Genomic DNA, 27,577 nt, shown 5'->3' with positions numbered 1-27,577 from the left:
TGCCCAGTCATGGGATCGGCGCAGTATTTGTATGTTCCTGAGTCTGTGCCAATCCAAAAGAGTGAGAAATAATTAGTCAAGCCATTTGCATATGCTGTCTTGTTCAACATCGCCTCCGGTACTCCAGTGGCATTGGTAGTGGGGCTATCTTTAGAGCAGTCAATCCGCGCCTCCACTCCGCCTGTGTCCTGCCAGCAGAATAATAGAGCCCAAAGTTTATCGAGAGAGATGGCTGCGAGAGGCTGTGGCTCTGGGAAATTGTTATCCAATCGAATCTACCAAAGAAGAAAAAACGCGCCTTCGGGAGAGCACAGCTTTCTCCCTCTTCGCTCCGCAGAAAAATATCCTCTTTTTGGCTTTACTCCTCAGTAATTTCAGGTTTGGCTCCATTTTTCGTCTCTTCTTTGTACGAGGGGCCAATTTACACTCTATTCTCAGTCCACTATTTTCCTCTTAAAAAGATAACGGGTAACCATATTCCAGCTCACCATTTTAAAAATATACGCACCGGCTGCAAGAGTCTCTATCGGCGATGACTACCACCGATTCGCAAGTGAGAGTCAAAGTATACGAGCTCGAGCACGGTACAAATTGGGTTGACAAAGGCACTGGGTTCTGCACATTGGAGGACTACCAGGTAAGGCGATGCTTTTGGGGGCGCGCAGACACCGAGAATACCCAAACCTGAACTAAGTATACCTGCTGCCAATTTGTAGGGCGTTTTGCATCTCAATGTCGCTTCCGAGGAAGGGCCCAGCCGGCTATTGCTAGACTGCGTCGTGCAGCGAGGCGAGGTGTACCAGCAGCAGGAAGGTATGTATCCAGCAGCAGCGCTGAGCGCTATCTTGGAAACGTGGGAAGAGGTGGAGCTCGATACAACGCAAAACAGGCGCCTCAGTGCAAATAAGGCGCCCTCTCGCTGCCTTCCCCATCTCCCCCTCCCCCATCTCTGCACCGCATGCCCCTTGTTACTAAGCTTCTTACCGCCATTGTATGCATTCCCGTGTAGCTACGCTGATTGTGTGGACAGAGCCGACCGGCGAGGACCTTGCGCTGAGCTTTCAGGAACCTGAAGGGTGCATGTCGATACTGTAAGTATCCGCAGTTCGCTGCCTGTACTCCCCCATCATCTCCGTATTCCGCAGTGGCCTGCCACTATTAAGTGATTTGCACGCATTGCTGATGGCGGTGCTTGCGCTTACCTTGCATGTAGAAACCAAATAACCGAGTTTGAGAACGCAATGAACGGTAAGTTCTACCCAGTCGCTTCTTGTTTGCTCTACTGCCTTGATCGAGGAAAAGCGGGTGTGGGTGGTCATGAATGAATTTGCAGCTGAAAAGCATTGTACATATGATGCCTGACTGCATATGCCACCCCCTCTCACGCCCCTCCCCCAAAGTAGCGTCATGCTACTTAATCGTCGTGGCCACCGCTAATTCCTACATTTTCCGTAGACAGTGCGCTTGGCGACAGCTTTCCCCACCCCGATTTGGTCCTGCCCAAGCCAGCAATGGGGTCGCTAAAGGAGATCGAGGCGGCGATTATCGAGGCCGGGCATTCGATATACCATCGAGACAAACTGGTGTCATTTCTGGTTAACAACAACTACTTCGAACAGCTGCGGGAGCTGCATGAGACGTGCGAGGATCTGGATGCGACTGAAGAGCTACGTCACATCTTCGACATCATGCAGCGCATCATTCTGCTCAACGACTCGTCAGTGCTCGAGTGTATAGTGCGCGATGGCAACATTCTGGCTGTAGCTGGTATGCTCGAGTACGAGCCGCAGCACTCCGTGGAGCGTGGTACATACCGCAACTTTCTGCGCGACAACTCCCGGTTCAAACAGGTAGTACCGATCCCGGATCCAGCAATGGAAGCCAAAATCCACCAGACTTTCCGGCTGCAGTACCTAAAAGACGTTGTGTTGCCACGGATCCTGGACGAAGGCACGCTGACCATCATCAACTCGCTCATATTCTTCAACCACATCGAGATTGCCAACTACTTCCAGCAGAACCATGCCTTTCTCAAAGATCTGTTCGACATTCTGCACGAGTCGGACGATCCAGAGCGGCGACGCAACGTAGTGCTGTTTGTACGCCAGTTCTGCACAATAGCCAAGAACCTGCCCATCAACTACCGGATCGGGCTCTACCGCACCCTGAGCCAGCACGGCCTGTTCACCATTTTCGAGTTTTCGTTACAGGATGAGGACCAATCACTGCGCATGTCGGGTGCTGACGTACTGATGACGGTTCTGGAGCAGGACCGCGCCCTTGTGCGTTCCTATGTACTAGCGCAGATTAGCCAACAGCGCGAGGGCACAACACTGCTGAGTCTTATCATCCAGGGCACCCGCAAGGACATTGGCTCACCGATCCAGGTGCAGTGCTGCGAAATGCTGCGTATGATTCTTGACACCATGCCGCCGCCTAGCGAGAGCTTCGGCATGCAGCCAGACATTGGAATCGGCGGACAAGCAGATCGCGAGACAGACGCGTTCCTGCGCCTATTTTACGAAAAATATGCGTTCGACGCCATGGAGCCACTGCTGTGTTTGACTGCCACCGACATTGTCAAAATCGACGTCCACGACAAGCGCGCCAATATGCTGTTGTTTCTGTGCGATCTCCTGTCGTTCATGGTCAGGCAGCACTCGTATCAGGCGCGGTACTTTGTGTTTTCGTCGGGCATCTCCAAGCCCATCAGCAATATGCTGTCGGCGAAGCCAAAGTATCTGCGGCTGGCAGCCCTGCGGTTCATCCGTACGTGCGTTGGCATGTGCGATGAACTATACAACAAGCAGCTGGTTGGCCAGCGCCTGCTCGACCCAATTGTCGAGCTGTTTGTTGAGTCGTCGAGGCGCGATAATCTGATCACATCGGCATGCCGCGAGCTGTTCAAGTTTATCGCCAACCACAAAATCGCGGATCTACTGTCACATTTCGTCACAGTGCACGCAACGGCACTGGCCAAGGTACCGGCGACACTTGAGCATCTGAAGCACACTTACGAGGAGTACCTGGAAGACGTTGAGCAGGAAAAGAACGGTGGGACCACGACACCCACAGTGAAGCACAGCGGGCGCATGTCTGTGTCGATTAACATGTTGGCTGGCAGAGAGGCAGAGTCAGCGACTGAGTCCAGCGGCAACGATGTCGGTGGATTGTGGAAGAGCAACGCCACTGATGCCGTGGAGGAGGCGTATTTTGACGATATTGACGACGACGCCGAGACAGCAGCAGACACGACAAAGGCAAAGCCGGCGAGGAGCCCAATCCTCTCGGCACCGTCAAACAGCAACGGCGCCATGGGCAGCGGCGGGGACCCTGAAATCGACATGGCTGATATTGGGATCCGGTCACCATTGTCCAGCAAGTCGCCGCTCATTGCCGATACTGACCATCCAGACCGCTCCCCTCTGGTTGCCGAAGTCGGCAGCTCCAAACAAAGCCCGCTTCTAGCTCCACGGTCCCCTAAGCCGTTCCGACCGCGCAATCTCAGCAGCGGGTCGACTGACTCGAAAGATGCTGACACTGACTCTGTTGACTCTGAGGCTGAATCCAGCGGCGATTCCGACGGATTCCATCGGATATCCATGTCAGATGCGTTCCCCGACAGCAAGCTGATCAACCGCAAGATGGCGTCAAAGCCCCTGCTGCGCCGCAGCGACTCATCGATCAAGATCGTGATGACTTCACGGCCCAACTCCCTGGTCAATGGCGACGCAAACGGCGTGCACAAATCGCCGTTTGGCAAGCGCCCGCATTCTTCAGGGGGCAGCAATGGTACAGCACCCAAAAAGATCGGGCTCGCTAATGGCACAGGGCATGGCTTGAGTAAGGCGGACAAGGAGCGGCCAACTGCTGCCAGTGAGATGGCGGCCGACGGGCTGGCAGCGGCAACAAAACTGGCAGCTGCCACTACGTGTGCACAGGACTCGGCTCCAATAGGTCTTGTGTCAAAGTCTGCTGGACCCGAGAGCCCAGCACCACCTAAAAAGGCCAAGACTGCGTCGACATAGTGGGGCACTTGGTGCGTCTTTGTATGGTGAAATATAAAGTGTGTAAGGCTATATTCTAGTCGGTCTTGAGCTTGTCCACATTGCCAGATTTCAGATCCTGCACGGCTCCAATGAACTTGCGCTCGTACTTCCATATAGTGGCCAGGACAGCCAGCCCAAGGAGTCCGCCAACTCCTAGTGACATCAGCCGCATGAGCAGCGTGTCCTTACCGGCATAGGACTGTGTGATAATGATTGCCAGTGCAGAGCCGGCGCATGCGAGGATTACATTGCGGTGAGGCAGCATTTCGGATATTTTTGGTCCTGGCAAGCGCTTTGACTGGAACCACTGCTTGATGAACTTTGCGCAATACGCGATCCGCATCGCCATATTTCCCATGTTCGCCGCGACAATACCAGCACTGCCAAACTGCAGAACCGACAGGGCCTGCACCGAGAAGATCGCATACGTAACGGTGCAGACAATCATCCACGCGTTTGCCTGCACTAGCTGGGTGCGATCAGCAACCGAATGCACGAATGCCTCGAGGAAGCCGTTCACGCCCATCAGTGGCAGGTACAGGCAATACATGACCATGGCAGCAGAGGTTGCTTTGTCGTTCTGGCCTAGCAGCGCTAGTAATGTCGGTGAGTACAGTGTGCCGAATACAACCAGGATTGCGCCCAGCAAGAACTGGAACTTGCCCAGGATATCTAGCACTCGTCGAGCAAGCTTTGCGTTCTCAATAGGCGATCCATTGGACTGGCGCGAGAACATGGCGCGGGAGGCCTCTTCCAGAGGAAGGAAGATTATGCGGGCTGGAATCGATCCGTAGTTTGTCACCAGCGCGAATGTGCCCTTGACGGCATCGGATGCGTGCATGGCCAGAATCATATTGTCGCCTTGCGTCAAAAAGTGCTTGAGCAGGGACTGGCCAGCAAAAGTCACAGCCATGCTGCGGGTCTCGGGCATGACAAAATACCCGGCACTGGACTTTCTGGGCACATAGCAGTGCCAGACCCGGTACTCTAGCTCGCACGACATGTACCATGCATATGCGGCCAATATAGTCAGGGCATATGCCATCTGACCAGCAGCAAATGCAACCAGCGAGAACGGGTTGTCGTCATCCACAGCCATCTGGCGGCCAATAATAAGTAGCATGGCGACAGTGGCGCACCGCGCAGCTACCGCAATGCCCTCGCACTTGGCTTGCACCTTAAACAGGACTCGCGCCCTTGATAGGACATACAAAGGCTCCACGCAGAGCTCAACCCACGCCGCGACAATATAAATAACCATGGCCATTCTCCGCTCATTATTCGATCCACGGGCATATACCAGATATGCACAGTCTGCCATTACCATGCCTATGGCAATGGGCACCAACGATGCATTAATCAGGAGCTGGTCCTTGGCCCCAGGCTTGCGCTGAGTGCTGCGTGTTGGCGGATCCGAGGTGGTGCGCAATAGGGCATTGCGCATGCCTTCACGCGAGAGAAACAGCAGCGTAGCCAGCAGTAGCTCAAAATCTACCGAGGCCACGCCGAACGACTCGATGCCGGCTAGCCTGACGATAACGATGTTCATGGCGAATGTGGCTAGCTTGGTAAAGAGCTGGAGACCCATCAGGTACTGTGCGCCTGCAAACGCAGACCCGGTCGTCACTGGCTCCTCTGCCCGCTCGCTTACTTGGTTAGCCATGAGTGAAGAAAAAAGAGGTAGATAACCAAGGGGATGGTAGAGCACTCTTGGGAGTCCGTAGAGCGGGCGTGGGCGAGCCAGAAAACTGCAGGCGTGGGCGAGCAGCGACTATGGCACACACGCAAGACTCTTTGCAAGTGGTAAGGGGAGTTTTTCGGCTAAAACCGCACGTGATTCTGCCACAACGCTTGATTCTGAACGCGCTTGGCCGAGCCTGACAGGGCCAGCCTTTCCGTTCATCGCTTTTTTTGCTGTACTTGTCCAAATTTATTTACTCGACATCACGCTCCCTTTTTGTGCGCAAAAGACGTCGACAGACCTATCTCCTTTCTCAAAGACAGCACCGGCTCTCCATTCGCAATCAATTGTACTATTGAAGGCTCGAATCCACAACCTCTTTTTTTATTTCGCGCGCTGTCGAAGAATCAGCGAAAGCAATTGAAATGGTCGAGGGGTTTATACAGTTCTCCTTGAGCGAGGTGCAGCGGACGAGCATTATTGGCGCACTGACAGCACATGGCGACGGGTCGGTCAAGGTGCCTTCTCTAAGCGAACTACAGCAGCTGCAGGAGGAGCTGGAACGCATTGTGCAGAGAACCACGGCGCGCAGCACACAGCTGGAGAAGGCGCAGCTACAGTTCAATGCCTTGAGAGACAAGGATGCGGCACGGGCCCATGAGCCGCGGGGCAAAGGTAAGGGATTGCAGCAAAGCCTTGCTGGCATCTGCTGGGTCGATGGAGATTGCAAGATCTAACAGGTAGGACACCGGTTTGTAGATATCACACATGGAATTAGCCAGGCAGCAGCGTCAACGTCGACACCAAGCCCAGACCATCCGGCGAGCAAGCGCGTAAAGTTGGAAGTGCAGGCACCAAAGCCAGAGCCGCCTGCACCGGAGGTAGATCAGGTAGAAGAGGAAAGCAGTGTCATCAGCAGCGGCACGATCAACCCAGCCGGGGTGGGCAACGGCAAGAGGGTTGAGAGCAAAGACACGGGCTCACCGGTGCCGCCCAAGGCAAAGCACAGTGCAGGCACACCGGTGCAGGATGACTTTTCGCGCGTGAAGATCCCGAACCAAGTGCCAATCCACCAGTTCTGGACCTCTCTGGACCCGTACTTCCGGGCCATCACCGACGAAGACTTGGCATACCTGGAAAGCACGCCTGACGACCAGGAGAGCTATGTCATTCCGAAGCTGGGGCGGTTCTATGCGTACAAGTGGGCAGAGGAGGAGGTGTCGCACTTCCCTGACCATATGCAGACTGGCAAAACTAAGCATATCGCCAGCGCGCTGCTGAAGGCAGAGTCGCGGGGGAAAGTCATGCCGGAAAAGTCCTTCGCTGGTACTGATCTCGTGAACTCGGATATGTCTCTCAATTCAGCCCGGCTCGCACCGCTCACTGAGCGCATCATTTCAGCACTGGTAGTCGAGCAACTGCTCTCTGGCGACGACAAAACAGACGGCAGCGGCAAAGTCAAAAGCGAAGACCCAGCTACGAATCATGCTGGCAGTCGCTCTGATGATGGAGCGAGCGACGCTGGCGATGATCTTCGACAGCTGTCGTCGAGCGGCGATGCGGTCCCACTGGAGGAGCGGCTCAAGCGCGAGCTGCGGTACATTGGCATTCTGGACGACGATGATGTGAACTGGTCGGATCGCGAGGACGACGAAGTATGTGTTACATTGCGCTCGCTGCAGCGGCAATTGCATGAGCAGGTCAAGCTAAACAAGGCAAGGAAGGAGCGGCTGCTGCCTATTGCCAAAGAGTACATTGGGTACCAGGAATACACGCAGGTGATTGAAGAGCTCGACAAGCAGGTCGAGCAGAGCTACGTGAAGCGACATAGGCTGACAAAGTCGCGCAAGCGCAAGAGTGCGTCGGTGAAGCCTGTTGCGCTGTCAGACAATGCTGTCAATGCGATGGACCGGCGGCGGCGCGTTATTCAGGCCATTGGGCATCTGTTCCCGGCCGAAAAGTTTGCCTTGCCAACCCAGTCCATATTCGAAGGCATCCCACCGAATCCCAATCTTGATATTAAATAAGTTTTATGGCACCAGTCGCTCCTGTTCTAAACGTGTAGTTTATTGTCTCTAATGGCTGTTTCTGATAGTAGTATCTGAAGTGTGGGGCGACTTTCCATCATCCAATTCAAATAGGACCATGCTAAGTGTGGTGTAGATGGGCTGAATGTATGCGCTGATATCCTCGTGCTTATGGCACTACTACTGTAAAACATCTTGGCACAGCATACGCGTCGGTCCAATGTTCTTTGTTTCGGTTGTATATGTGGTTAGGCTTAAGCATACATCTTTGATAATGCACTGACATCCATATTCTTGGCTGCAAGCCATGCCAGAATATCGTGGATCCGGCTCTTGTCAGCGCTGTCCAAGAATAGACATGCAAGGCTGAACCTTGCGACCTTGGGAAAGGCTGAGAGAACATCGGCTGCAAATGCCACATCCCCGTACTCATTCCGAGCAACCTCAATAGCACTAATCGCTGTTGAGAGGTTTTCTGCTTCCAGCGATGCCCGGAACAAACTGGGAAGATCGCTAGCGTTGACCAACTTCAGCAGCTTGTAAATATCGCCTGGCGAGTTGCGATGTTCGCGCCACATTCTTTCGAAATCCTGTGCACTGCCAGGCACACCCACCGGAGATGGCCTGGGCTTTATCTCCGTGTGATCCCTTGCCACCGCTGTCCTTTCTGCCGGTATCCTGCCGCTGAGCTGGCGGAGGTCCTCTGCTAACGCCATGTTTGCCGGCTCAATCTTCAGCGCGGCTTCTAGATCACACTTGGCTTCCTCAAGCAATCCCAAACGGCTCCTTGCTACTCCGCGTCGCCATAGCGCTTTGATGTTCGTTGTGTCTAGCTGCAGTGCCAGTGAGCAATCGTCGGCTGCCTGTCTGTACTTGCCGAGCCTGAGTTGCGTCATCGCTCGGTTGATAAAGTACACAGGGTTGCTGGGGTCGGCAGCAATTGCATCTGTGTACTGCGCTACTGCTGAATCGTAGTTGCCGCTCCTGAAGGCAGCGTTTCCTTTGGCCTTGAACTGCTCAGCTAGATCCCTGTCTGGCTGCATCATTAGTGATAAAACTGGATATGTGGAAGGAGGCCTGTGGCGAAGCTTCCCACCTAAAATGCACGACGATATCGCCAATCAAGGCGTATATGCTAGTATGGGGCCGGGGCGTTTCTATTTACAATTAGCACCTGCGCCAATCAGCGAGGCGGCGGTGGGCGTGTTTGCTTTTTCTTTCGCTCTTTTCCTATTCATGCTTTCTAGCATACTTTAAATTTATATTCCTTATTTTTAGCTTCAATGGAGCAGACCGACGTTTCAATGGAGGGACAGAACGAGACAGCCGAGAACATGGTGCTGGAGACGCTGGCCCTGGAGTCAAATGACGCCGTTGTGCCGCTGATTAGTTCGACGCCCAGACGCCCAATACAGCGACCAATCTTTGAGAAGCGCAAGCCGCGGCTCATTATAACGCAAATGATTCTTGAGGACTTCAAATCGTACGCTGGCACCCAAGTAATTGGGCCCTTCCACAGGGTAAGCACGGGAGGGACAGAAAACACGCGGGATAAGTGGGCAGAGGCGATGCATGGGTATGGTCTTGCTGCTGAAGAAACTGTTTATATGGTGTAGTCGTTTTCAGCCATCGTAGGGCCCAACGGCTCGGGCAAGTCGAATGTCATTGATGCTCTGCTGTTTGTGTTTGGGTACCGCGCAAACAAGATCCGGCAAGGCAAGCTCTCTGAGCTGATCCACAGCTCCAAGCACGGCGGCAACCCGCACCAGTGCTCGGTCGAAGTGCATTTCCGCGAAATTCTTGATAATGAGGACGGCACGGCCTCGGAAGATATCCCCGGCAGCGAGCTGGTTGTATCGCGGGTGGCTACGAAAAGCAACCAGAGCCGGTACCTGCTCAACGGTGTGCAAAGCACATACACGGAGGTGACGAATCTGCTGCGCAGCAAGGGCATTGACCTGGACCACAAGCGGTTTTTGATCCTGCAGGGCGAGGTGGAGAACATTTCGCAGATGAAGCCCAAGGGGCAGACCGATAGCGAAGTCGGCTTGCTCGAGTACCTGGAGGACATTATTGGCACGGCCACATACAAGAGCCAGATCGAGGAGGCACGCAAGCGCGTTGATGAGTTCAATGGGCTGCGGTCCGAGAGGCTGCAGCGCGTCAAGATTGTCGAGCGGGAGAAGGACAGCCTGGAGAGCCGCAAGAACGAAGCCGTCGAGTTTGTCAAGGCCGAGAACGCACTGACGCGCAAAAAGGCGGTGCTGTTCCAGAAGCGGCTACACGAGTGCAAAGCAAAGTTCGACAAGACCAAGGCCAAGTTCGACAAGGTGCTGGCTGACCTCAATGCCGAGCAGCAGCGCCAGGCCGAGTTCCGCAGCCAGACAAAGTCACTGGAGGAATCGCGCGACCAAACCACAAAGGAGTGCGAGGTGCTGGAACGCAAGGCCAAGGAGGTCGCCAGCGAGCTGTCCAAGTTTGAGCGCGAGGAGGTGCAGCTGCAGGTCAACCGCAAGCATATCACAGGCAAGCTCAAAAAATTCAAGGACTCGGGTGACAAGGACTCGCACAATATCAACAGCCTGAAGAACACGCTCAACACGCTCGAACACGACATGGAGAGCGGACGCATGGAGTTGGCGGATCTGGAGGAGCGGTTGGTGGAGGCTCGGGCGGAGCTGGAGCAGATCAGCGAGGGGCTGCGCGGCAAGACCGACATGTTCACGGTCCAGATCGAGGAGAAGCAGAAGGAGTTGGCCCCATGGAGGCAGAGGATTAGCGCGCACCAGTCGCGGCTCGATATTGCCCAGACGGAACTCGCTGTGCTGAACGACAAGTTCAGCGCATCCGGTAAGCATCTGGAGCAGGCCAAGCACGAGCTCCGGAGGCTGCGCGAGATGCGCGTCGAGAAGGCACAGTTTGCCGAGTCCAAGGTGGAGGAGCTGGCCCGCATCAACGAGCAGCTGGAGGAGTCGGACAAGGGCATCCAGAAGAACGAAGGGCGCTTCCAGGTCCTGCGCGACGCCCTGGGTGACGCGCGGCGCCGGGAGGAGGAGGCGAGGGCGGCGCTGAACGCAACTGAGAGCCAGGGCAAGGTGCTCAAGGCGATCCTGCAGCAGCGCGACAACGGCTCGATCGCTGGCATCTACGGGCGGCTCGGCTCTCTGGGGACAATCAGCGAAAAGTACGACGTGGCGATCTCATCGTCGTGCGGTGGCGGGCTGGACAACATTGTGGTGCAGACGGTCAAGGCCGGGCAGCAGTGCGTCGAGTATCTGCGCAAGCACAACGTGGGCCGCGCGCGCTTTGTGATTCTTGACACGCTGCGCAAATTCAACCTGGAACCGATCCACACGCCCGAGGACGTCCCGCGGCTGTTCGACCTGGTCAAGGCGTCGGATCCAAAGTTCCGCCCAGCGTTCTACCACGCCATGAGCGACACGCTGGTGGCCAAGGACATGGACCAGGCGCGACGCATCGCTTACGGCAAGCGGCGGCACCGCGTCGTCACGCTCGACGGAAACGTACTGGAGACCTCGGGGACTATGTCGGGAGGCGGCAACCGCGTGGCTCGCGGCGCCATGAGCTCCAAGCCCATGCAGGGCGACGTCACCATGCAGAGCATCGCGAAGCTGACGGCCGCGCGCGAGTCGGCCGAGCTCGACTACAACGAGCAGCATGCAGCGCTGCGCAAGCTGCAGGAAAAGCACAAGACGCTGCAGCGCCAGTACGATGACCTCGAGGCGCTGCTGCCGCGACTCGAGATCGAGCTCAAGTCTGTCGACGACCAGGTGCAGATGGCGAAGAAGCGCGCGCGCGACCTGCAGGAGACCCAGGGCAAGCCCGGCGAGGCCGACCTGGCACTCAAGGCCAAAATCGACCAGAAGATTACCAACGAGCAGGGCTGCATTGCCGAGCTCCACGACCAGTGCTCAACTATCGAGGCTGATATCAAGGAGCTGCAGGAAAAGATCATGCAGGCAGGCGGGATCCGCCTGCGCGCGCAAAAGTCCAAGGTCGACGGGCTCCAGGACCGCATCAAAACATGCAACGACGAGCTGTCGAAGTGGCAGGTCGCCCAAGCAAAGTCTAGCAAGGAGCTGCAGCGCATTGAGCGAACCAACTCGGGCCGCGACGACCAGGTGGCCGAGCTCGAGAGCCAGCTGGCCACGGTCACTAAGGAGATTGAGGCTAAGAGCATGGTTGCCATTGAGGTTAAGCAGCGCTGCGAGCAGGCACGTGCGCTGCTGGAGACAAAGCGCGAGGAGTTGGAGCAGGTCAAGGAGGAGCTGGACTCCAAGATGGAAGAGTACAATGAGATGCGCACCAAGGAAGCGTCGATGAAGCGCAAGGTCGACGATGCAGAGCGCATGGTGGCAGAGAGCACGCGAGCGGTCAGTTACTGGAGCAGCGAGCTCGAGCACCTGGCGCTGCATCCGATCAACCTGGACGAGATCGAGGATCTGGACCGTGACGAGCCAACGAGCCAGCCAGCCAATGTCGAGCACGCGGACGATGAGGTCGAGGATATGGATGTTGATGGAGAGGAGCACATGCAGCCTAACAGCGCCGAGGCAGCCCTGCCGCAGCTGGCGCCCGAGGAGCTCGATGATGTCGATGCTGCGGCACTGGAGGCCCAGATCGAACAGGCCGAGGCCCAGCTGCAGCGCACGCGCCCCAACCTCAGCGTGCTGACCGAGTACGTGCGGCGAGCGCGCGAGTTCAAGAAGCGCATGGGCGAGCTTGATCAGATTACGCAGCAGCGCGACGGCGCCCAGAGCCAGATGGACCACCTGCGCACGCGCCGCCTGGAGGAGTTCATGACTGGCTTCAACATCATCTCGTACAAGCTCAAGGAGATGTATCAGATGATTACACTTGGGGGCAATGCCGAGCTGGAGCTCGTTGACTCGCTGGATCCGTTCTCCGAGGGCCTGGTCTTCAGCGTGATGCCGCCCAAGAAGTCGTGGAAGAACATCTCCCACTTGTCGGGCGGCGAGAAGACCCTGAGCTCGCTTGCGCTGGTGTTTGCGCTGCATCAGTACAAGCCCACGCCACTCTACGTCATGGACGAGATTGATGCTGCCCTGGACTTCCGTAACGTGTCCATCGTCGCAAACTACATCAAGGAGCGCACCCGCGATGCCCAGTTTGTTATCATCAGCCTGCGCAACAACATGTTTGAGCTGGCTGACCGCCTGGTTGGCATCTACAAGACCGACAACCGCACAAAGTCGATTGCGCTGGACACAGCACACACCGCTGGCGCTCTGCACGACGACAGCCCCACCGCCGAACCAGCAGCCTCGACGACGGTCCAGTAAAAATTTTTCTTATCTCTTTAAAAAAAATTCAAAGTCCCTAGTCGTACTTTGCTCCATACTGGTTGCGGTACTCCTGCATGGCCTCCAGCATCTCGGCCTGCTCGCCGCCCTTCTCCTCCAGGTACTCGACGACGCTGTCCAGAGTAACAACAGCGGTGACTGGAATGCCAAACTCGTTCTGGATCTCCTGGATGGCCGACAGATCGCTGTTCTTGCCCTTCTCCTGCCGGTCAATGGCGACGACGATGCCAGCCGGGTTCGCGCCTGCCTGCTTGATGATTTCGATGCTCTCGCGGATCGCTGTGCCCGCGGTAATCACGTCGTCAATAATCAGAATGTTGCCCTTGAGCGGCGACCCCACGATGCTGCCTCCTTCGCCATGATCCTTCTTCTCCTTGCGGTTGAACGAGTACGGCACGTCCCGCGCTGCTTCGCCGGTCGCCAGCGCAATGACCGTCGCCGCCGACAGCGGAATGCCCTTGTATGCTGGGCCAAAAATAACGTCGTACTTTAGATCCTTGCGCGCTGTGATCGCTGACGCATAGTACCCACCGATCTTGGCCAGCACCGACCCGCTGTTGAACTTGCCCGCGTTGAAAAAGTAGGGCGACTGCCGGCCGCTCTTGAGAGTGAACTGCCCGAATGTGAGGACGTTGTTGGCAATGGCGAACTCGATGAACTCGCGCTGGTACGGCTGGAGAGGCATGGCTTGAAAAAGTACTGGAGGGAGTGTGCTCTAAAAAAAAAAAAGAGATGGTGCTCTTTACTCGATACCTTTATTAGTGAAAAGTAGCAAAGTGGAGGAGAGTTTGCTAATCGGGCGGATCCAGCCAGACGGGCCGTCAAATACTGCCTAAAAATAAAGCAAAAAACCCCCCCGCTCGCTGCCTCTTCTCAGCCCCCAACCTGAACCTAGCTGTAGCCGTGCGCGATTTCTAACACCAATAGGTTTTGTACAGAAATGCCCAAACTGCAGTTTTCACAGCCTCGACCAGATGCGCTTGGGCGTGCCGCGGATAATGATAACTTTGAGCATGAGGTAACTGCCCGAGGCCAGCGCCAGCCCGACGAAGCCCCAGATTGCAATGGCTGTGAACGAGTGGTACGGCCGGTCGAACCGCTGGTAGACGGCTCCCTGCGACGGGTTCCCAATCAGCACCCCAACCGCGCACCACAGATTGACGATCCCCATCGCCGTTGTAACTGCCTGCACACCAAAGATATTCGTCAGCACCAGCGGCGCAATGGACACGCAGCTGGCGGACAGCCCGCCAAACACAACGCTGAGCACCACGTAGCCAGCCATTGACCGGACTACCACCATGATCACCAGCGTCAGCACCGAGCACACAAGGTATGCCAGTGCCACGCTGTTGATGGGCCCGACCATAACCGCCGCGTAGGCTGCAAGCACGCGCCCCACTGTGCTGCTGGCATTCATGTAAAGCACCAGCTTGTTCGATGACTGCGTGGTCTCGCCAATCTCCAACGCCGCGGTCGGGAGGTAGTACCAGGGGACAAAATACCCCGCATAGACGAACAGCCCGGCGAGCCCAACCACGATCAGTCGAGGGTCAGTGACGATGGCCCGGAAGTCAATGCCGCCGCGCGGCACTGAGATCCGCCGCTTGTAGAACGAGCCAGAGATCCCACTAATTCCCACGAGCATCAGCGCCAATGCACGCAGTGTCCACCGGTATCCGATGGTGTCCATCATCCGCTGCGTCAGCTCGGTGAAAATCATGCCCCCAGCTCCGCTACCAGCCACCGTCAGACCCGTGGCAATGGCCCTGTATCGGATATGCCACTGCGCTGGCAGCGAGATTGATGGCGAAAAGATAAGAGATGCCCCAATACCAAACAGGATACCTTGCGTCAGGACTAGCTGCCAGAGCTGCGTAGTGAACGATGCTAGAACCAGTGCGATGCAGCAAATGACGGTGCCAGTGAGCGCGACCTTGCGGAACCCAAAGCGGTCTGTCAACGGGCCGGTGGTAACGGAGCCACCTAGCATCACCGCTGACACCATGGTTCCAATCCACGCTACGCTGGCTGCTGACTCGTGCGCATAGATGTAGTTGATGTAGTAGGTTGTAAACACACCAAAACTGTTGACGATTCCCAGCGTGCACATCAGATTGAATGCCGCGCAGGTAACAATGATCCAGCCGTACCTGGAATCAGCCGGTGCATACTCGACTATCTGATCGTCAGAAATCTTGACTGCTTGGTTGCCCACAGCGCCATTGTCCACTACACTTGTCCCAGCCTTCTTTGCAGGGGGATCTTGGTCAAAGTTGCTGATGCGCGAGAGAGACGACTGAGACGGCAAAGCGCTCATTTCAAAGCCTTCCTGGGTTGGGTCTGGCCTGGCTGATTCGGAGCGCATGTTTAGAAATATTTAGCTTGATAGTCGAGATATTGGACGAGGAAAGGCGGCTGCGATTTTTCGTTTGCGACATGGCGGCGGTGGCGGCAAGTTGTCCATCTGCTCCTGCCTTTATAGCTGAATCCCACGCCCTATGTTACACGGTAGGATGTATTGCGTGAAAAGACGAGGATTTTCCTCTTGCGCTGTTGCGGGATACATTTGGCAGGCAATATCGAAGAATAGAGTATGACTGAGCACGGTAATGTCACCGAGTACCAATGCTCACACCCAGCTGAGACTGCTTTTGTCCACTGTGGTACCGAGGCAGAAAATTTTTCAAACTTGTACTTTAGTTGCTGCTGCAAAGATTTGCCAACCCTTCGTGGGAACGCTGTACCCAAAGTCTTCGCTTCCAAACGTAGAATGCTGGCCAGGGACTGGCTTTTTGTGGGATCAGACAACATTCGTCCTTTTTTGGCCACTGAAGTTTCCCTGCTTTTTCGCGTGTGCGCGCGGAATTCCCACATTTTAATTCTCCGGCCTACCCATTCTTATCATGCATCCAGCAGACAATGTGGTGACCGAGTCAACACTGGCAGGTGCAGCCTCGTTGGATGTGCGGCAATTATGACTAGCGCCATGTATAATGTCAGCAGAATGTATTGTGGCCGGGGAATTTAAATTATGAAAATCTATGCATGTCTGTTGCTTCTGGCACAGCGGGGAAGCCCCCCATCACAGCCTTGACAGGTACGACTTTTTTGTTCCTCGAACAAGCAGCACCTTGAGAATGCCGTACCAGACAATGCCTAAGAATAGTCCAGAGCACCCCAGGAGCGTAATGGCCATGAACGACTTGTGTGGCCGGTCGTAGGCTTGATACACCGCGCCCTGAGACGGGTTTCCAATAAGGATTCCAATTGAGCCCCACATATTCATGATGCCCATGGCCGTAGTCACTGCCTGAGGTCCGAATATACCGGCAAGGACAACAGGCGGAAGTGCAAACTGACTCGATGAGAACGCACCGTAAATGAAAGCCAAGGCTGTATATGCTGCCATTGTCTTTGCAGCGAGCATGACAGTGAGGAACATGACTACGCAGATGATATACGCGACAATGAGTGTGTTGACCGGCCCAATTGCAGTGGCAAGGAATGCCGTGAACAGCCGACCCACCGTAGTTCCTGCGTTCATATAAATGACCAGGTAGCTAACCTGTTGGTTGCTCTGTCCAATATCCAGAGCCGCAGTGGGCAGGTAGAACCATGGAACGAAATACCCAATACAAATGAACAGTGCAGCAAGCCCTGCGGCAATCAACCGCCTGTCCAGCATGATTGCCTTGAAGTCATTGCCACCAGGGGGCACCGACACACGCCGCTTGTAGAACAAGCTAGCAGTGCCGCTGATGCAGAAGATAAGCAGTGCTGATATGCGCAGCGTCCACTGGAGCCCAACAGACTCCATCAGCCTTTGCGTGACTTCAGTGAAGATCATGCCACCGACTCCAGCACCTGCCACAGCGATTCCAGTGGCTAGTGCGCGCCGCTTTGTATGCCATTGTGCTGGCAATGACATTGACATCGAAAACATCAGGGTGGCGCCGAGGCCAAACAGGACGCCCTGCGTCAGGATTGCAAACCAGAGTGGCTTGGCAAACGATGATATCAGCAGCGCAGACGAGCTAATGATTGCACCTGCTAGCGAGACATTGCGGAACCCAAAGCGGTCGGTTAGCGGGCCAGACATCACAGAGCCACCAAACGAGATCACCTGTCTGGTTGTCCCGATCCATGCAATGTCGGCTGCCGACTTGTCAGGGTAGATGTAGTTCAGGTAGTATGTAGAGTACACCCCAAATGAGTTGAAGATTCCAATCGTGCACATTAGATTGAATGCCGCGCAGGCAACAATAACCCATCCGTATGCCGAATCTGCTGGTGCATACTCGACGATGGTATCGGTAGAGCCGTTATCCGAGAGCTGACCATCTTGAGTGACGGAGGAACTTGCAGTAGTAGCAGCTTCGACTTGTTTCTCCATACTATGGCTATATTTATTGAGGGAACAGAGAGGGTGTTTGATGAGTAGCAGTAGGTAGAAGATGGAGAGCGCCTCACCTTTTTATATGACGGAGTTTCTTTGAACGTAGTTGCAGGCGTTGAAGCGCGCAAATAGCAGGAGGATTTACTGGTGACCAGTCTTCGAATCTTCATCAAGATTCACATTAGCGGAGAATATCCTTTAAAAGTTGTCAATGCATGGACTGAGCGTTGAGCTAAGATTTTCAGGTGATGCAAAACGGCAATATTCTTGCAACCCCTTGTAAAAACTGTGTCAAGAGAACAATATTGGCCGTGCCTTGTTGGGGGAAGGCTCAACTGCCATATAAGTGATCCTATGTGTTAGCAATCATACGAATGGGTGCTTATCGGCATGTATGGAGGAAAGGATGTGTAAGATCAGTTGAGGAGAAAGGACGGACTGCCAGAGCTAACAAGAGCCACACGGACGTGCAGACAACTGAAACATCATCTAGCGACGGCCTGTGAACAGAAGGCACACGACCGCAAGGAGACTTCCGAACTGCGGCTAAGGTTGCTGCAGGACAACACATACGGCGCCCTGGCGATGGCAAACATACTCTTGTGTCCGTAGTATTTACACTATATTGAAGATTATATAGTCCCAAGGTGTCAAATATATCGTAATAGCATTTCAAAAAAAAAAAAACTCGAACCTGGAACTATATATTAAAGCGCTATTCGTCGTAGTTCCTTCGCATTTTGTAGGTACAGTAATTCAATAAAAGAGCAACTCAAATTTCGCACTCTCGACGCTCAGACTTGGAACCGTTGGCTTGCTGGCTAACACATCCTGCATATAAAAACGGTCCCCCCTGTGCTGCTCGCCTCTTCTTATTCCCCACCCCTTTCTACACGCTCTGACCCTTTACAAACCCACCCTTTACATTCCGCTATTTAACCTTTGCAGCTGCCAGCCACGACATACTCTGATGCGGGACTCGACTCAACGATCTATATCGGCAACCACTCGATGGATGCATCTGATTATACAATCATCTCCTGCCTTGGATAGTGGGATGAAACCTCACCGCTGCTCTGCAACTTTCTGCAATAAAATATCGCTACACCTACAAGCAGGCTGCATCGAGCTCACCTTGTGGAAACATACATCCTGTTGTGCCAGACAGGTAAAGGTCTTGCAAGGTTTCGCTACTGAGCCTGCTCCAGATGACTATGCTACGACCCAGACTGCAGGCAAGCAAGCAAGCAGGTAAGCAAAGAAGCCCTCAGCTGCTGCCAGCAATGGTGAACCAAAGCAGCAACGCCAGCCCTGATCATGGCCGTAGCAGGTGTAAATTCTTTTTTAATTTTCTGGGCTGCTGCTACATCGGGCTTAGGCTATGAAACCCTATGGCAGGGTCTTTGCCACATTATTGACTGTCTAAACCTTGCTGACTAGCTGTGCTCGCATCGTGAGTGCCATAAGTCTGGTATTTACAAATGAAGAGCCTGATGGTGACTACTTCATCTACTATGCAATGTGCTCTGCATGCCAGCAAAAGTGCTTTTCGGGCTTATTGTCAATACCATCGAGGTCTGTGACATCCTGCGCACTGAGCTCGGCCTTTGCCAATACGTCGAAATTCTCCTGGATGCGCCCGGCGCTTGACGCCTTGGGAATTACTGCTACACCCTTTTGTAGTCCCCACATCAGCAGAATCTGGGCTGGGGTTAGGTCAGGGCGCCGCGCGGCAACTGCGTCCAGCTGTGGCAATTTGACATCGCCGTTGACCAGTGCTCCCTCGCCCAGGCTAGCATAGGCAGTGAATGCAATGCTGTTCTGCGCGCAGTACTGTAAAAGTTCTGGTTGCTGGCACAGCGGGTGCATCTCGCACTGGTTGACCATCGGCTGTATCTTAGCATACTCCTTCATCTCGTCGAGATGTCGTGTAGTAAAGTTGCTGACGCCGATCGAGCGAACTTTTCCCTGCTCATAGAGCTCCTCCAGTGCACGCCAGCTCCCCGCACGCATCTCGCGATGCTTGGGACTGTCAGGCTTTAGCCTTGACGCGCCAGGCCAGTGAATCAGATACAGATCGGTGTAGTCGGTCTGCAGTTTCTTGAGCGAATCGAGGACTGCCTGCTTGGCTTTCTCGTACCCCTGCTGCGTGGGTGCAAGCTTGCTCATAATCCAGATGTCCTTGCGCTGAATCGCCGAACCGGGTTTATTGAATATCTCAGTCAATATGTCACCAATTGCCGCTTCATTGTGATAACCATTTGCTGTGTCGATTAGCTGATATCCTGTAGAAAGCGCCTGGCCAACAACCCGTTTCACAACATCAGCATCGCGCTGCTGCCAGGTGCCGAGCCCAAGCGATGGCATTGCCAGCCCATTTGCGAGCTTCACAGTTTTGTGGATAGACATGACGAATAGGAAGATAAATGAAAGCAATACCAACAGTATTTTCTCCAGTCATTGAATCAGCCTAATATTAGACGATATAGGCTGCCATGCCTTCTTATGGCTGCATGTTGCATGGCTAAAGCTGTGTCAAGGATGTATAAAAGAAAACAAGTCGGAAAAACGTATATGTCGCTCATAGCCGGGAGCCTTAGTGGCTGTGGCCCGCAGCGTGGCCAGCCTTGCTGTTGATGAACTCGTGCCTCTTCTTGCCAAAGTGCGTCACGCCCCAGAACAGGAACACCGCCGGCAGAATGTAGCCGAGCTGGGCGCTGGTGCGGCGGAAGAAGTTGTGGGTGCCCTTGCTGATAAGGTGCGCGTTGGCCTTCATCTCGTACGGCGAGAGCTGGTACGTGACGATGCCGCGCTGCTTGGGGCCGCCCATAGCGCCCCACCATCCAGAGTAACCGTGTCCGCCCATGTTTTGCTGAATTTGGATTTAATGTCGATTGGGAGAGAGTGAAGCTGAAATCGCTTTGCCAATTCGCGATTTGAATTTCGCGCCTCTTTGGGCCACGGTCGCACTTTGGCTGCACTGCCTGAGGCACCAATAATTCCACCAGCACACATCTTATCTCGCTGATCACAATTTGATCGGGTGATCGTATCCCGCTGTCCGCTTGGACTCTGGGCTGGCTGGCTGGCTGTGGGCATGGAGACTCGCCGCTGGGCCCACACCGGCTGCTCTTTGCCCGCACTTTGTACTGGCCGGGGATCATAACTGACGGTGGGGAGATGGTCGCAGCTAGCTGGTAGCATGCCCTGGCAATATGGAGCCGTATTAGCTACCGCCATATGCTGCCCAAAGCCCCATACGCGGCTCCTGATCTACTGCAGGCACATTATGCAGAGCCGTGGAGCGGGCGAATGTCGCAGACCATCTGTGCCCTTCCAAGCCTTCTTTCATACACCCCTAATGCCCGCACCAACAACGCAGACAGCGACTGTAGTGAATGACCGTCGGTGGAGCGTGGCCCGGTATGCCGCTCTGTCGCGACTGGTGGCGCTCACCCTAGGAATCGCTGCAAACGCAATATACGACGACTATGACACATCCGTGTTTTTGATCCTGCCGCGCGCATCAACTCATATCCAGCAGCTACTGCGTGCGGTGGCGCAAGTGGTGGTCCGGTGGGACTCGTTCTACTTTTTGCACATCTCGGAATCGGGCTATGTGTTTGAGCAGGAGCACGCCTTCTTCCCGCTGCTGCCGGGGCTGATGCGTCTGCTGGACAGCACGGTACTGGCGCCGCTGCATCTGGTGGTCGATCGGCAGCTGTCGCTGACCATCGCCGGCCTCGTCGTCTGCAACCTGGCATTTGTGCTTGCGGCAGTAGCGCTATACAAGCTGGGCTGCAGGACCCTGAAGAACGAGTCCCTGGCGTACATCGCAGCGCTGCTGTTTGTGCTAGCGCCGTCCAACATGTTCATGTCGGCTATTTACACCGAGAGCCTGTTTGCCTGGCTTGTATTCACTGCAATCTTGAGGACCACCGAGCAAAAGCACGCCGAGGCGTCGCTATGGCTCTGCCTGAGCTCGCTGTGCCGGTCAAACGGTGCTTTATACTCTGGGTTCATCGTGTGGGACATGGTGGTCATGAGCGAGGCGTGGAGCAGCAAAACACTGGCGCTGCCGAGGCGGGCTGCTGTTATTGCGCTGCAGATGGTCAAAGCGCTAGCGCTGGTTCTCATTTCGTCACTCGGATTTATGGCGTTCCAGATATACGGGTATCGCGAATTCTGCATGAATGGCTCTGTTACACCGCGCAGGTACTGCAGCAGCACGCTGCCGCTCCTCTACAGCTTCGTGCAGGACGAGTACTGGAATGTCGGGTTCCTGCGCTACTACACTGTGCAGCAGATTCCCAACTTTCTGCTCGCACTTCCGATGGCTGGCCTGTCGGCAGCTGGTCTCTGGGCCTACTCGCGGCACGATGTGTCCCGGATCCTGACCCTCGGATGGCGATCGAGCCAGGAGCGCAAGCGCTCGGTACGCACGCACTCGCTGCACATGGCCTATTTCGGCGACGATCTGCTGCCGCACATGTATCTGTGGGCGCTGCTGCTGTGCGTGGCCACCACAACGATGCACGTCCAGGTCATAACCCGGTTTTTCTCCAGCGTGCCGCCGGTGTTCTGGTTCGCTGCACACCTGGTCAGCTCCGGCAACCGGCTGGTACAGCGTGCGGTGCTGACGTACTTTATCGGCTACGGGCTGGTCGGCGTTGTCCTGTTCAGCAACTTTTTGCCGCCCGCCTGAGCGAGTGTGAAGCGTCGCGGAAGCGTAGTATTTGTGTCGGCTCCTATTCGGCGATGCCGTCATTTTTGCTGAGTCGCTAAAAAATTTTCTCTTTGTCCGGCTACAAGCCCTGGTAAAAAATTTTCTACCCCTCGCGCTTTTAAAGCGCACCCTCCCAGAAGCAGCAGCAGCGAGCAGAAAACGAGCCCTGTTTTGGCAGGTGTGGACACGCAGTAATCGCTGTGGGCGCTGCGCTCCGGTCACGTTCTATTGGCAGCGGCTCGCTGGCGGCCAGACAGGCCGCGCTCTTGCTTTTACACTCCCCACGCCCTCGCTTGAAAGACGCCCGGAGAAAAGCCGCGCGCAGTGGCCTCTCTCTCCTCCAAAGTATTCCTCGCAAACAGTTTCTATTTTTCTCCAAAACTCCCATTCGCTCCAGACATTCCAACGCTTGTTACTTTCGCCTTTGCTCAACAGCTGTTACTACCGCCCTCTGCCCTGCACTGGTTCCCAACCTCCCCTCCCTGGCCGCCAACATAACGTGCTTCCCCCATCCCTCCTTTTGTCTTCCAGCTCAAGCGAGTCAACGCGGGAGCCACGATAATCTGTGCTGTATACCGAGCTCGACTCCAGGCCCTGCATTGCCTCTGTGAAGTCGTTCGATAAACCCAGTCTCAGGATAGAAAGGAATTCTTGTGCCCGTTTGCTGCCGCGCCCTCCAGTTCCTCTGCGAAACAGAGGAGCCACAAACAACACATTAATATCCTCCCCCGCCACAGCCACCAGAAGGAGCCACCAGAAGGAAGCAACTGTGCACTGACTTGCCAAGCCGTGAAAAAGAGTTTTTTGCGGCATTACCCCACACTTGGTCACAGCTCACTGCGCTCCGGGAAGTCGCCAGCCTCGTGCGCCCTTGGGTCGCCTAAGAATATTTCTGCAGTCTCTTTGGATTCCACCACACTCCTGCTCTGTCGCCTAGCACACAGAGATGGGCAAATGGACCGAGGAATCGCTGGATGGAGAGCTCCTCCGCAAGCTCAAGATCGCCCTCGAACACTCAATCGCTGAGCTCAACGAAGCAAATGTAAGTGGCTGGTCTCGGCGAGGTTTTCAACAGGCAATTTCCAGAGATTGCTCTCCGCTCCTTTGGCGGAAAGCCCAGCGGAGTACTGCAGATTACGATAAACACACCGGTCCTCCCATGGGAGCTGGGTATTGTTCCTGTTGGCTAACATGCCCACTAACGCCTGTGTCTGTTTGTCTTTGGGCCTTTGTCCTCTAGGGAGCCAACATCCAGCTCGAGCAGTTCGTCGAAGCGCTGGACCCGGCAAGCCGCACCGTCTCGCGCCTGATGGCGGCGGTGGTCAAGGAAACCATCTCGCCGCGCCGCCCGTCTGAGCCAGGCTCGCCTGCAATTAGCGTCGCCAGCATGCGCGGTGGACATTCACCTGCCGTTGACGGCAGCGGGGTCTGGCTGCCCAATGCCCGGCGGAGCCGAAGCTCGGTGGCCAACGTCGACCTGGACCATGTGCGCAATCTGATGGAGGCCATCGAGATCGTGTCGCCCAACATGGTTGGCGCCGACATTGGCGTGGGTTCGCCGATTCCCGAGATGCGCAGCGGCTGGTCGCTGCCCAGGCAGGCGCACCACGAGCAGATGCTGCCAGCTCCAGCCAACGCGGGCAGCTACTCGCAGACACACGCGCTCAGGCACCGCCGCACATCAGTGCAGATGTCGGCTGGGCAGGGGATCCCGATCCGCCCGTCGCGGTCGCGCAACCGCAGCTCGCAGATCGACCCGCTCGAGTTTGCAGAGTACGCTGTGGCGCACATGCGTCCCAGCCCACGGTTCACGCCCATGGGCCACGGGTTCCCGCTCAGCAGCTCGGCCACCAGCGAGTCGCGCTCGTCGCTGCCGCGCTCGTTCTTGGCGCAGCAGGCGCGCGACGGCCACATGGCGCACCAGCACCCCGGTGCCAGTGCGCTTCTGAACCTGCCGCGGCAGCACGGGATCGAGGAGGCCCGCCGCATGTACGCCCAGCACGCTGGCCTGGGACGCAGCTGCAACAGCGGCCTCAGCAACGGGTCGGGGGAGACGTCGCCTGGCAGTGGCCGCTCGTCGCTGAGCCCGGCCATGCATGACAGTAGCAGCAGCGCAATGGCTTGACTGTATGACTTGAACCTATTCTCCTCGCACTCCGACCACATACCCTGCCCCCTGTGTCTGACACATCTGGCACTTTCCTACGTATCAACCAAACACGCCAATTCCTTATTTTGTACATTTCTCCCACAAATCACAGTATGGACTATGTAATTCAGCACGCAATATAAAATATCTATGAATAATCATGTGCTCAATATTGCTTTGAATTACCCACCGTTTCGCTTATGTATGTGCTAGAACTGCTCTACTCGCGATGCGAACTCGGCTGCTAATCAGCATGGGTTGGCACGTCGATAAAAGCATCACGGCGAACCGATCATTTGAACGTGTCGGATGGTTGTTGGTGCAATGGCGGTCATGGACATCTCCCATCTTGATGGCCTGCTCATCGCAAGCGCTTCAGCGCTGGTTCGCTGCTGCTGGCAGCAGAATAGCCTGCTGCTGCTGCACGCCTCTTGCGCGGCCTCTTTGTTGCCAGAGTGGTGCCAGAAGCATTGGCAGCAATGGCCGTAGAACGACGGAACCGTCCAGGAATACTGCCTGAATCACAGAGTGACTGGAAAATGAGTCTGAAGTTTAGAACTGCTGCGAGATCGCGGTTCAAGAGCCGAGACGAATAGGCTCGCCTGTATTGCGCCATGGTCCGCTTACATGACTCGCTTGTACAGCGGAGAAGGCCATGGCACTTCACAGTTGGGTTCTTCGATCTCTGGTAGGGCCGCGGGTTGGGAACATGCGGGAATGTCTGCTGCTACTGCTGCAGTTGCTGCAGCGGCCTCTGTTTCATCTGATGGCATCTTTGCTGCTTCGTGTGCAGCCTTCTTGGCCAATTTTCACCATTTTCTGCTGCTTTCCTTGCCTCTGTTGCTACCCGCTTTGCTGCGTTGACCTCTGTAACCTGCTCACGTGTTTTCGAAATAAACACCTGCTTGATTATTTGCTTGTCTAAGCGCACATGGCCTGGGATCCATGATGTCCGCAGAGGCAAGCATTGGGGGGAGACTTGCCAAGCTGCTCATTCTCGATAAGCTGGCATAGGCGAATGTATGCACGCAGATGCTTGAGTGGATTTACCTTGGCATCATAGTATCGGCTGTCTTTGGCGAATCTGTACTTGGCATCATAGGCATTAAGGACTGGTGCCAGCTTGTTGTAGATCGCAAGCATCGGTGGGGTGAGCACACTGAGATCAGGGTGCCTAGAGGCAACTGCCTGGCGGAGCTTCTGTGCAGGTGTATAAACACACATTTGACATGCATTATTGAACTCGGCCTTGGACACATTGCCCATTGTGCTGTGCTGTGTGTTTTTGCGGCTGCGAATATCAATCAATTTGGCCAGAATCCGCTGTAGGCAAGTGCCATAGTGCAACACAATGTTGTTCTTGTATGCTGTCATCAGCTCGGTATCCATGTATGTTGCTACTTGATTCATGTCGCATACACCATGTAGCTCGATATTGCCATTATGTAATAGATAGGCATAAATATGATATCTAATTACATCACCGAAATCTGCATTCGACAGCTCTGGCCTGTCCTTCCGGTTGACGAAATCCTTGGCAGATATGGTCGCATCTGCCTTCAGGTTGTGATAAATGAATACATAAAACGTAAGAATCCCTTTTTCACAAGTATTGAAGGGTCAAAAGCATCATCGTCAGCTAGTTGATGGAGTAATATCCATCGTGCAAGCATGTATGTATGCTCTTTGATGATAATGACGCTGTGTACAAATTGCTCTAGGCGGGGCAACATAGAATCACGGAAGCCAATACCACCAAGTGATGTCTTTATGACAGTAGTGCTGCGGGTAATATTCATTTGAGAAATTCAATAGGCAAGTAAGAAGAGAAATGATGCTGCTCAGTTTTGCTGTATTGCAGATGCATAGCATTAAGAACTCTTTATTAAAAGTTATCTGGCTTGCATGGTTCTTAGGGCCCTTAGCACTGATACAGTCTCTTGAATCAGTCTATACAGACTGGGTCCATTGTGGCCCAAATACTACCGCTTACGCATGTTCATAAGACAAATTAATTTATAAAATAAACCCACAAATATTGCATAACCACCAGAAGAGCTATATAGCCTTATTCAATAGGTGCTCATAGATAAATATCCTAAAAGTGTTGCGCAGCTAGTGATGACCACCATGATGACGCCATGGAAGTTATCAGGCCGACCGACAATGAGAGCAGCTCTTGCGCTGAACCAATGGAGATATCTAGTAGAGACCTGTGACCACTACAATAACAACTTGTCGCCCTGGTTTCACCGATGAGGTCAGATGCCGCACAAGATCAAAAGGAGTTTACAGAGCAAGTCATCCAAACTCACTTTGAGGTTTAAAAGTTTTATCTTTTAACCAAATAAAAAGTTTCTAGCGGACGGTCGGATACTTTTTAGACTATAAAATCTTATATATAGGTAAAGATACAGCCAAGCATATAAAGATACAGCCAAGCATATTTGAAACAAACCACAAGACAAAGGCATTAGCAGAGCCAGGTGATAGAGAATTAATAACCGATTCATTGATGAGCATCAGAGGCAATATAATCTATGCACCACATTACATGCCCCACAGCTAGAAACAGACTCCCCACCATTTCTCCCCATGTTAGACCCTGTTGACATTATTATTAGTCTGGTAGGTCTGCTTCCTAATCTTTCCTATATTTTTATGATAGCTGATACAAAAATGCAGTGTATGAACAGGTATTAGTTGATGGCTAGGACATCGTTCTCCCTTTGGGGAGAAGGTGAAGACTGTTCAGACACCGCTTCAACTACGTGTGACAAAGCAGAGTCACATGGCGGGCATTATCAATATTATGTACATATTTTTTTGCAGACATCTCAGAGTTTGGAAAGCATCATAGCGCAGAGGAAGCGCGCAGGGCTCATAACCCTGAGGTCCCAAGATCGAAACTTGGTGATGCTAGCTGTTTTTTGCTCTGAGGTTGAGGTTGGCGGATCGAGCCTTGGGTGAGCCATTAAAGACAGCTATTTTAATTAGCCACTGCCAGTAAAGGGTAGCATATTATTTTGCCTAGTTGGCATTGCCACCGCATACATTGTTGCTTGAATGCAGAACTGGCGCCATTGCCATATTAGCAATTGCTGCAATGTGTGGCCCGAAACCCAGCCCTTGCTGCTGAATAGAAAAGTCCCAAATAGAATAGCATATTTTTACCCAATATTCCACCAAGAATATTAGTTC

General features: G+C 54.3%; 12 protein-coding genes and 1 non-coding gene across 13 annotated transcripts; 6 read left to right on the top strand and 7 right to left on the bottom strand.

Moving 5' to 3' along the window:
• The first annotated feature begins 332 nt into the window (after nt 1–332).
• Nucleotides 333–4,088, top strand: DL89DRAFT_267158 (DUF625-domain-containing protein). Its single transcript, XM_040887382.1, has 5 exons — nt 333–637; nt 717–813; nt 1,010–1,091; nt 1,214–1,248; nt 1,456–4,088. Exons 1-5 carry the CDS (start codon nt 533–535, stop codon nt 4,026–4,028), a joined length of 2,892 nt encoding a protein of 963 aa, XP_040743545.1. The 5' UTR covers nt 333–532; the 3' UTR covers nt 4,029–4,088.
• DL89DRAFT_267157 (Rft-1-domain-containing protein) lies at nt 4,029–5,748 on the bottom strand. The gene has a single exon (XM_040887381.1). The coding sequence runs from the start codon at nt 5,710–5,712 to the stop codon at nt 4,084–4,086; it is 1,629 nt and encodes a 542-aa protein (XP_040743544.1). The 5' UTR covers nt 5,713–5,748; the 3' UTR covers nt 4,029–4,083.
• A 220-nt stretch (nt 5,749–5,968) lies between these two features.
• Nucleotides 5,969–7,718, top strand: DL89DRAFT_234695 (uncharacterized protein; the record flags this gene model as incomplete). The annotated part of the gene is made up of 3 exons (XM_040884950.1): nt 5,969–6,405; nt 6,490–6,949; nt 7,001–7,718. Coding segments are annotated over exons 1-3 (1,428 nt in total), but the record flags the coding sequence as incomplete, so codon positions are not given.
• On the bottom strand, nt 7,673–8,829 carry DL89DRAFT_267155 (TPR-like protein). Its single transcript, XM_040887380.1, has one exon. It carries the CDS (start codon nt 8,798–8,800, stop codon nt 8,012–8,014), a length of 789 nt encoding a protein of 262 aa, XP_040743542.1. The 5' UTR covers nt 8,801–8,829; the 3' UTR covers nt 7,673–8,011.
• Nucleotides 8,830–8,965: 136 nt separating this feature from the next.
• On the top strand, nt 8,966–13,118 carry DL89DRAFT_267154 (RecF/RecN/SMC protein). The gene is made up of 2 exons (XM_040887379.1): nt 8,966–9,277; nt 9,374–13,118. Exons 1-2 carry the CDS (start codon nt 9,041–9,043, stop codon nt 13,079–13,081), a joined length of 3,945 nt encoding a protein of 1,314 aa, XP_040743541.1. The 5' UTR covers nt 8,966–9,040; the 3' UTR covers nt 13,082–13,118.
• DL89DRAFT_148730 (orotate phosphoribosyltransferase) lies at nt 13,101–13,924 on the bottom strand. Its single transcript, XM_040883509.1, has one exon. The coding sequence runs from the start codon at nt 13,785–13,787 to the stop codon at nt 13,119–13,121; it is 669 nt and encodes a 222-aa protein (XP_040743540.1). The 5' UTR covers nt 13,788–13,924; the 3' UTR covers nt 13,101–13,118.
• Nucleotides 13,925–14,060: 136 nt separating this feature from the next.
• Nucleotides 14,061–15,422, bottom strand: DL89DRAFT_222923 (MFS general substrate transporter; the record flags this gene model as incomplete). Its single annotated transcript, XM_040884610.1, has 1 exon — nt 14,061–15,422. One exon carries the CDS (start codon nt 15,420–15,422, stop codon nt 14,061–14,063), a length of 1,362 nt encoding a protein of 453 aa, XP_040743539.1.
• A 647-nt stretch (nt 15,423–16,069) lies between these two features.
• Nucleotides 16,070–17,507, bottom strand: DL89DRAFT_316151 (MFS general substrate transporter). The gene has a single exon (XM_040891050.1). The coding sequence runs from the start codon at nt 17,496–17,498 to the stop codon at nt 16,188–16,190; it is 1,311 nt and encodes a 436-aa protein (XP_040743538.1). The 5' UTR covers nt 17,499–17,507; the 3' UTR covers nt 16,070–16,187.
• A 1,506-nt stretch (nt 17,508–19,013) lies between these two features.
• DL89DRAFT_267151 (Aldo/keto reductase) lies at nt 19,014–19,938 on the bottom strand (the record flags this gene model as incomplete). Its single annotated transcript, XM_040887378.1, has 1 exon — nt 19,014–19,938. The coding sequence occupies exon 1, from the start codon at nt 19,908–19,910 to the stop codon at nt 19,014–19,016; it is 897 nt and encodes a 298-aa protein (XP_040743537.1). The 5' UTR covers nt 19,911–19,938.
• Nucleotides 19,939–20,026: 88 nt separating this feature from the next.
• DL89DRAFT_267150 (cytochrome b-c1 complex subunit 8) lies at nt 20,027–20,526 on the bottom strand. The gene has a single exon (XM_040887377.1). It carries the CDS (start codon nt 20,365–20,367, stop codon nt 20,098–20,100), a length of 270 nt encoding a protein of 89 aa, XP_040743536.1. The 5' UTR covers nt 20,368–20,526; the 3' UTR covers nt 20,027–20,097.
• A 411-nt stretch (nt 20,527–20,937) lies between these two features.
• On the top strand, nt 20,938–22,206 carry DL89DRAFT_208920 (mannosyltransferase; the record flags this gene model as incomplete). Its single annotated transcript, XM_040884151.1, has 1 exon — nt 20,938–22,206. A coding segment is annotated over one exon (1,269 nt), but the record flags the coding sequence as incomplete, so codon positions are not given.
• A 967-nt stretch (nt 22,207–23,173) lies between these two features.
• On the top strand, nt 23,174–24,352 carry DL89DRAFT_283535 (uncharacterized protein; the record flags this gene model as incomplete). Its single annotated transcript, XM_040889740.1, has 2 exons — nt 23,174–23,269; nt 23,468–24,352. The coding sequence occupies 2 exons, from the start codon at nt 23,174–23,176 to the stop codon at nt 24,350–24,352; spliced, it is 981 nt and encodes a 326-aa protein (XP_040743534.1).
• Nucleotides 24,353–27,226: 2,874 nt separating this feature from the next.
• Nucleotides 27,227–27,298, top strand: DL89DRAFT_t72. The gene has a single exon. It is a non-coding gene; the product is annotated as a tRNA-Met (tRNA).
• Nucleotides 27,299–27,577: the final 279 nt, after the last annotated feature.

The sequence above is a fragment of the Linderina pennispora genome (assembly GCF_002104995.1).
Source record: "Linderina pennispora strain ATCC 12442 chromosome Unknown DL89scaffold_6, whole genome shotgun sequence".
NCBI lineage: Eukaryota > Fungi > Kickxellomycota > Kickxellomycetes > Kickxellales > Kickxellaceae > Linderina > Linderina pennispora.
This window is presented reverse-complemented; position numbering and strand designations above follow the sequence as displayed.

Bases quoted from the DNA above. Each gene is read 5' to 3' on its own strand.
- DL89DRAFT_267157 (XM_040887381.1), bottom strand. From the start codon at position 5,712: ATGGCTAACCAAGTAAGCGAGCGGGCAGAGGAGCCAGTGACGACCGGG.
- DL89DRAFT_148730 (XM_040883509.1), bottom strand. From the start codon at position 13,787: ATGCCTCTCCAGCCGTACCAGCGCGAGTTCATCGAGTTCGCCATTGCC.
- DL89DRAFT_316151 (XM_040891050.1), bottom strand. From the start codon at position 17,498: ATGGAGAAACAAGTCGAAGCTGCTACTACTGCAAGTTCCTCCGTCACT.
- DL89DRAFT_267158 (XM_040887382.1), top strand. From the start codon at position 533: ATGACTACCACCGATTCGCAAGTGAGAGTCAAAGTATACGAGCTCGAG. The intron at 638-716 runs GTAAGGCGATGC...GCCAATTTGTAG, and splicing joins GCACATTGGAGGACTACCAG to GGCGTTTTGCATCTCAATGT. The intron at 814-1,009 runs GTATGTATCCAG...ATTCCCGTGTAG, and splicing joins GGTGTACCAGCAGCAGGAAG to CTACGCTGATTGTGTGGACA.
- DL89DRAFT_267154 (XM_040887379.1), top strand. From the start codon at position 9,041: ATGGAGCAGACCGACGTTTCAATGGAGGGACAGAACGAGACAGCCGAG. The intron at 9,278-9,373 runs GTAAGCACGGGA...TATATGGTGTAG, and splicing joins TAATTGGGCCCTTCCACAGG to TCGTTTTCAGCCATCGTAGG.
- DL89DRAFT_267155 (XM_040887380.1), bottom strand. From the start codon at position 8,800: ATGCAGCCAGACAGGGATCTAGCTGAGCAGTTCAAGGCCAAAGGAAAC.
- DL89DRAFT_267150 (XM_040887377.1), bottom strand. From the start codon at position 20,367: ATGGGCGGACACGGTTACTCTGGATGGTGGGGCGCTATGGGCGGCCCC.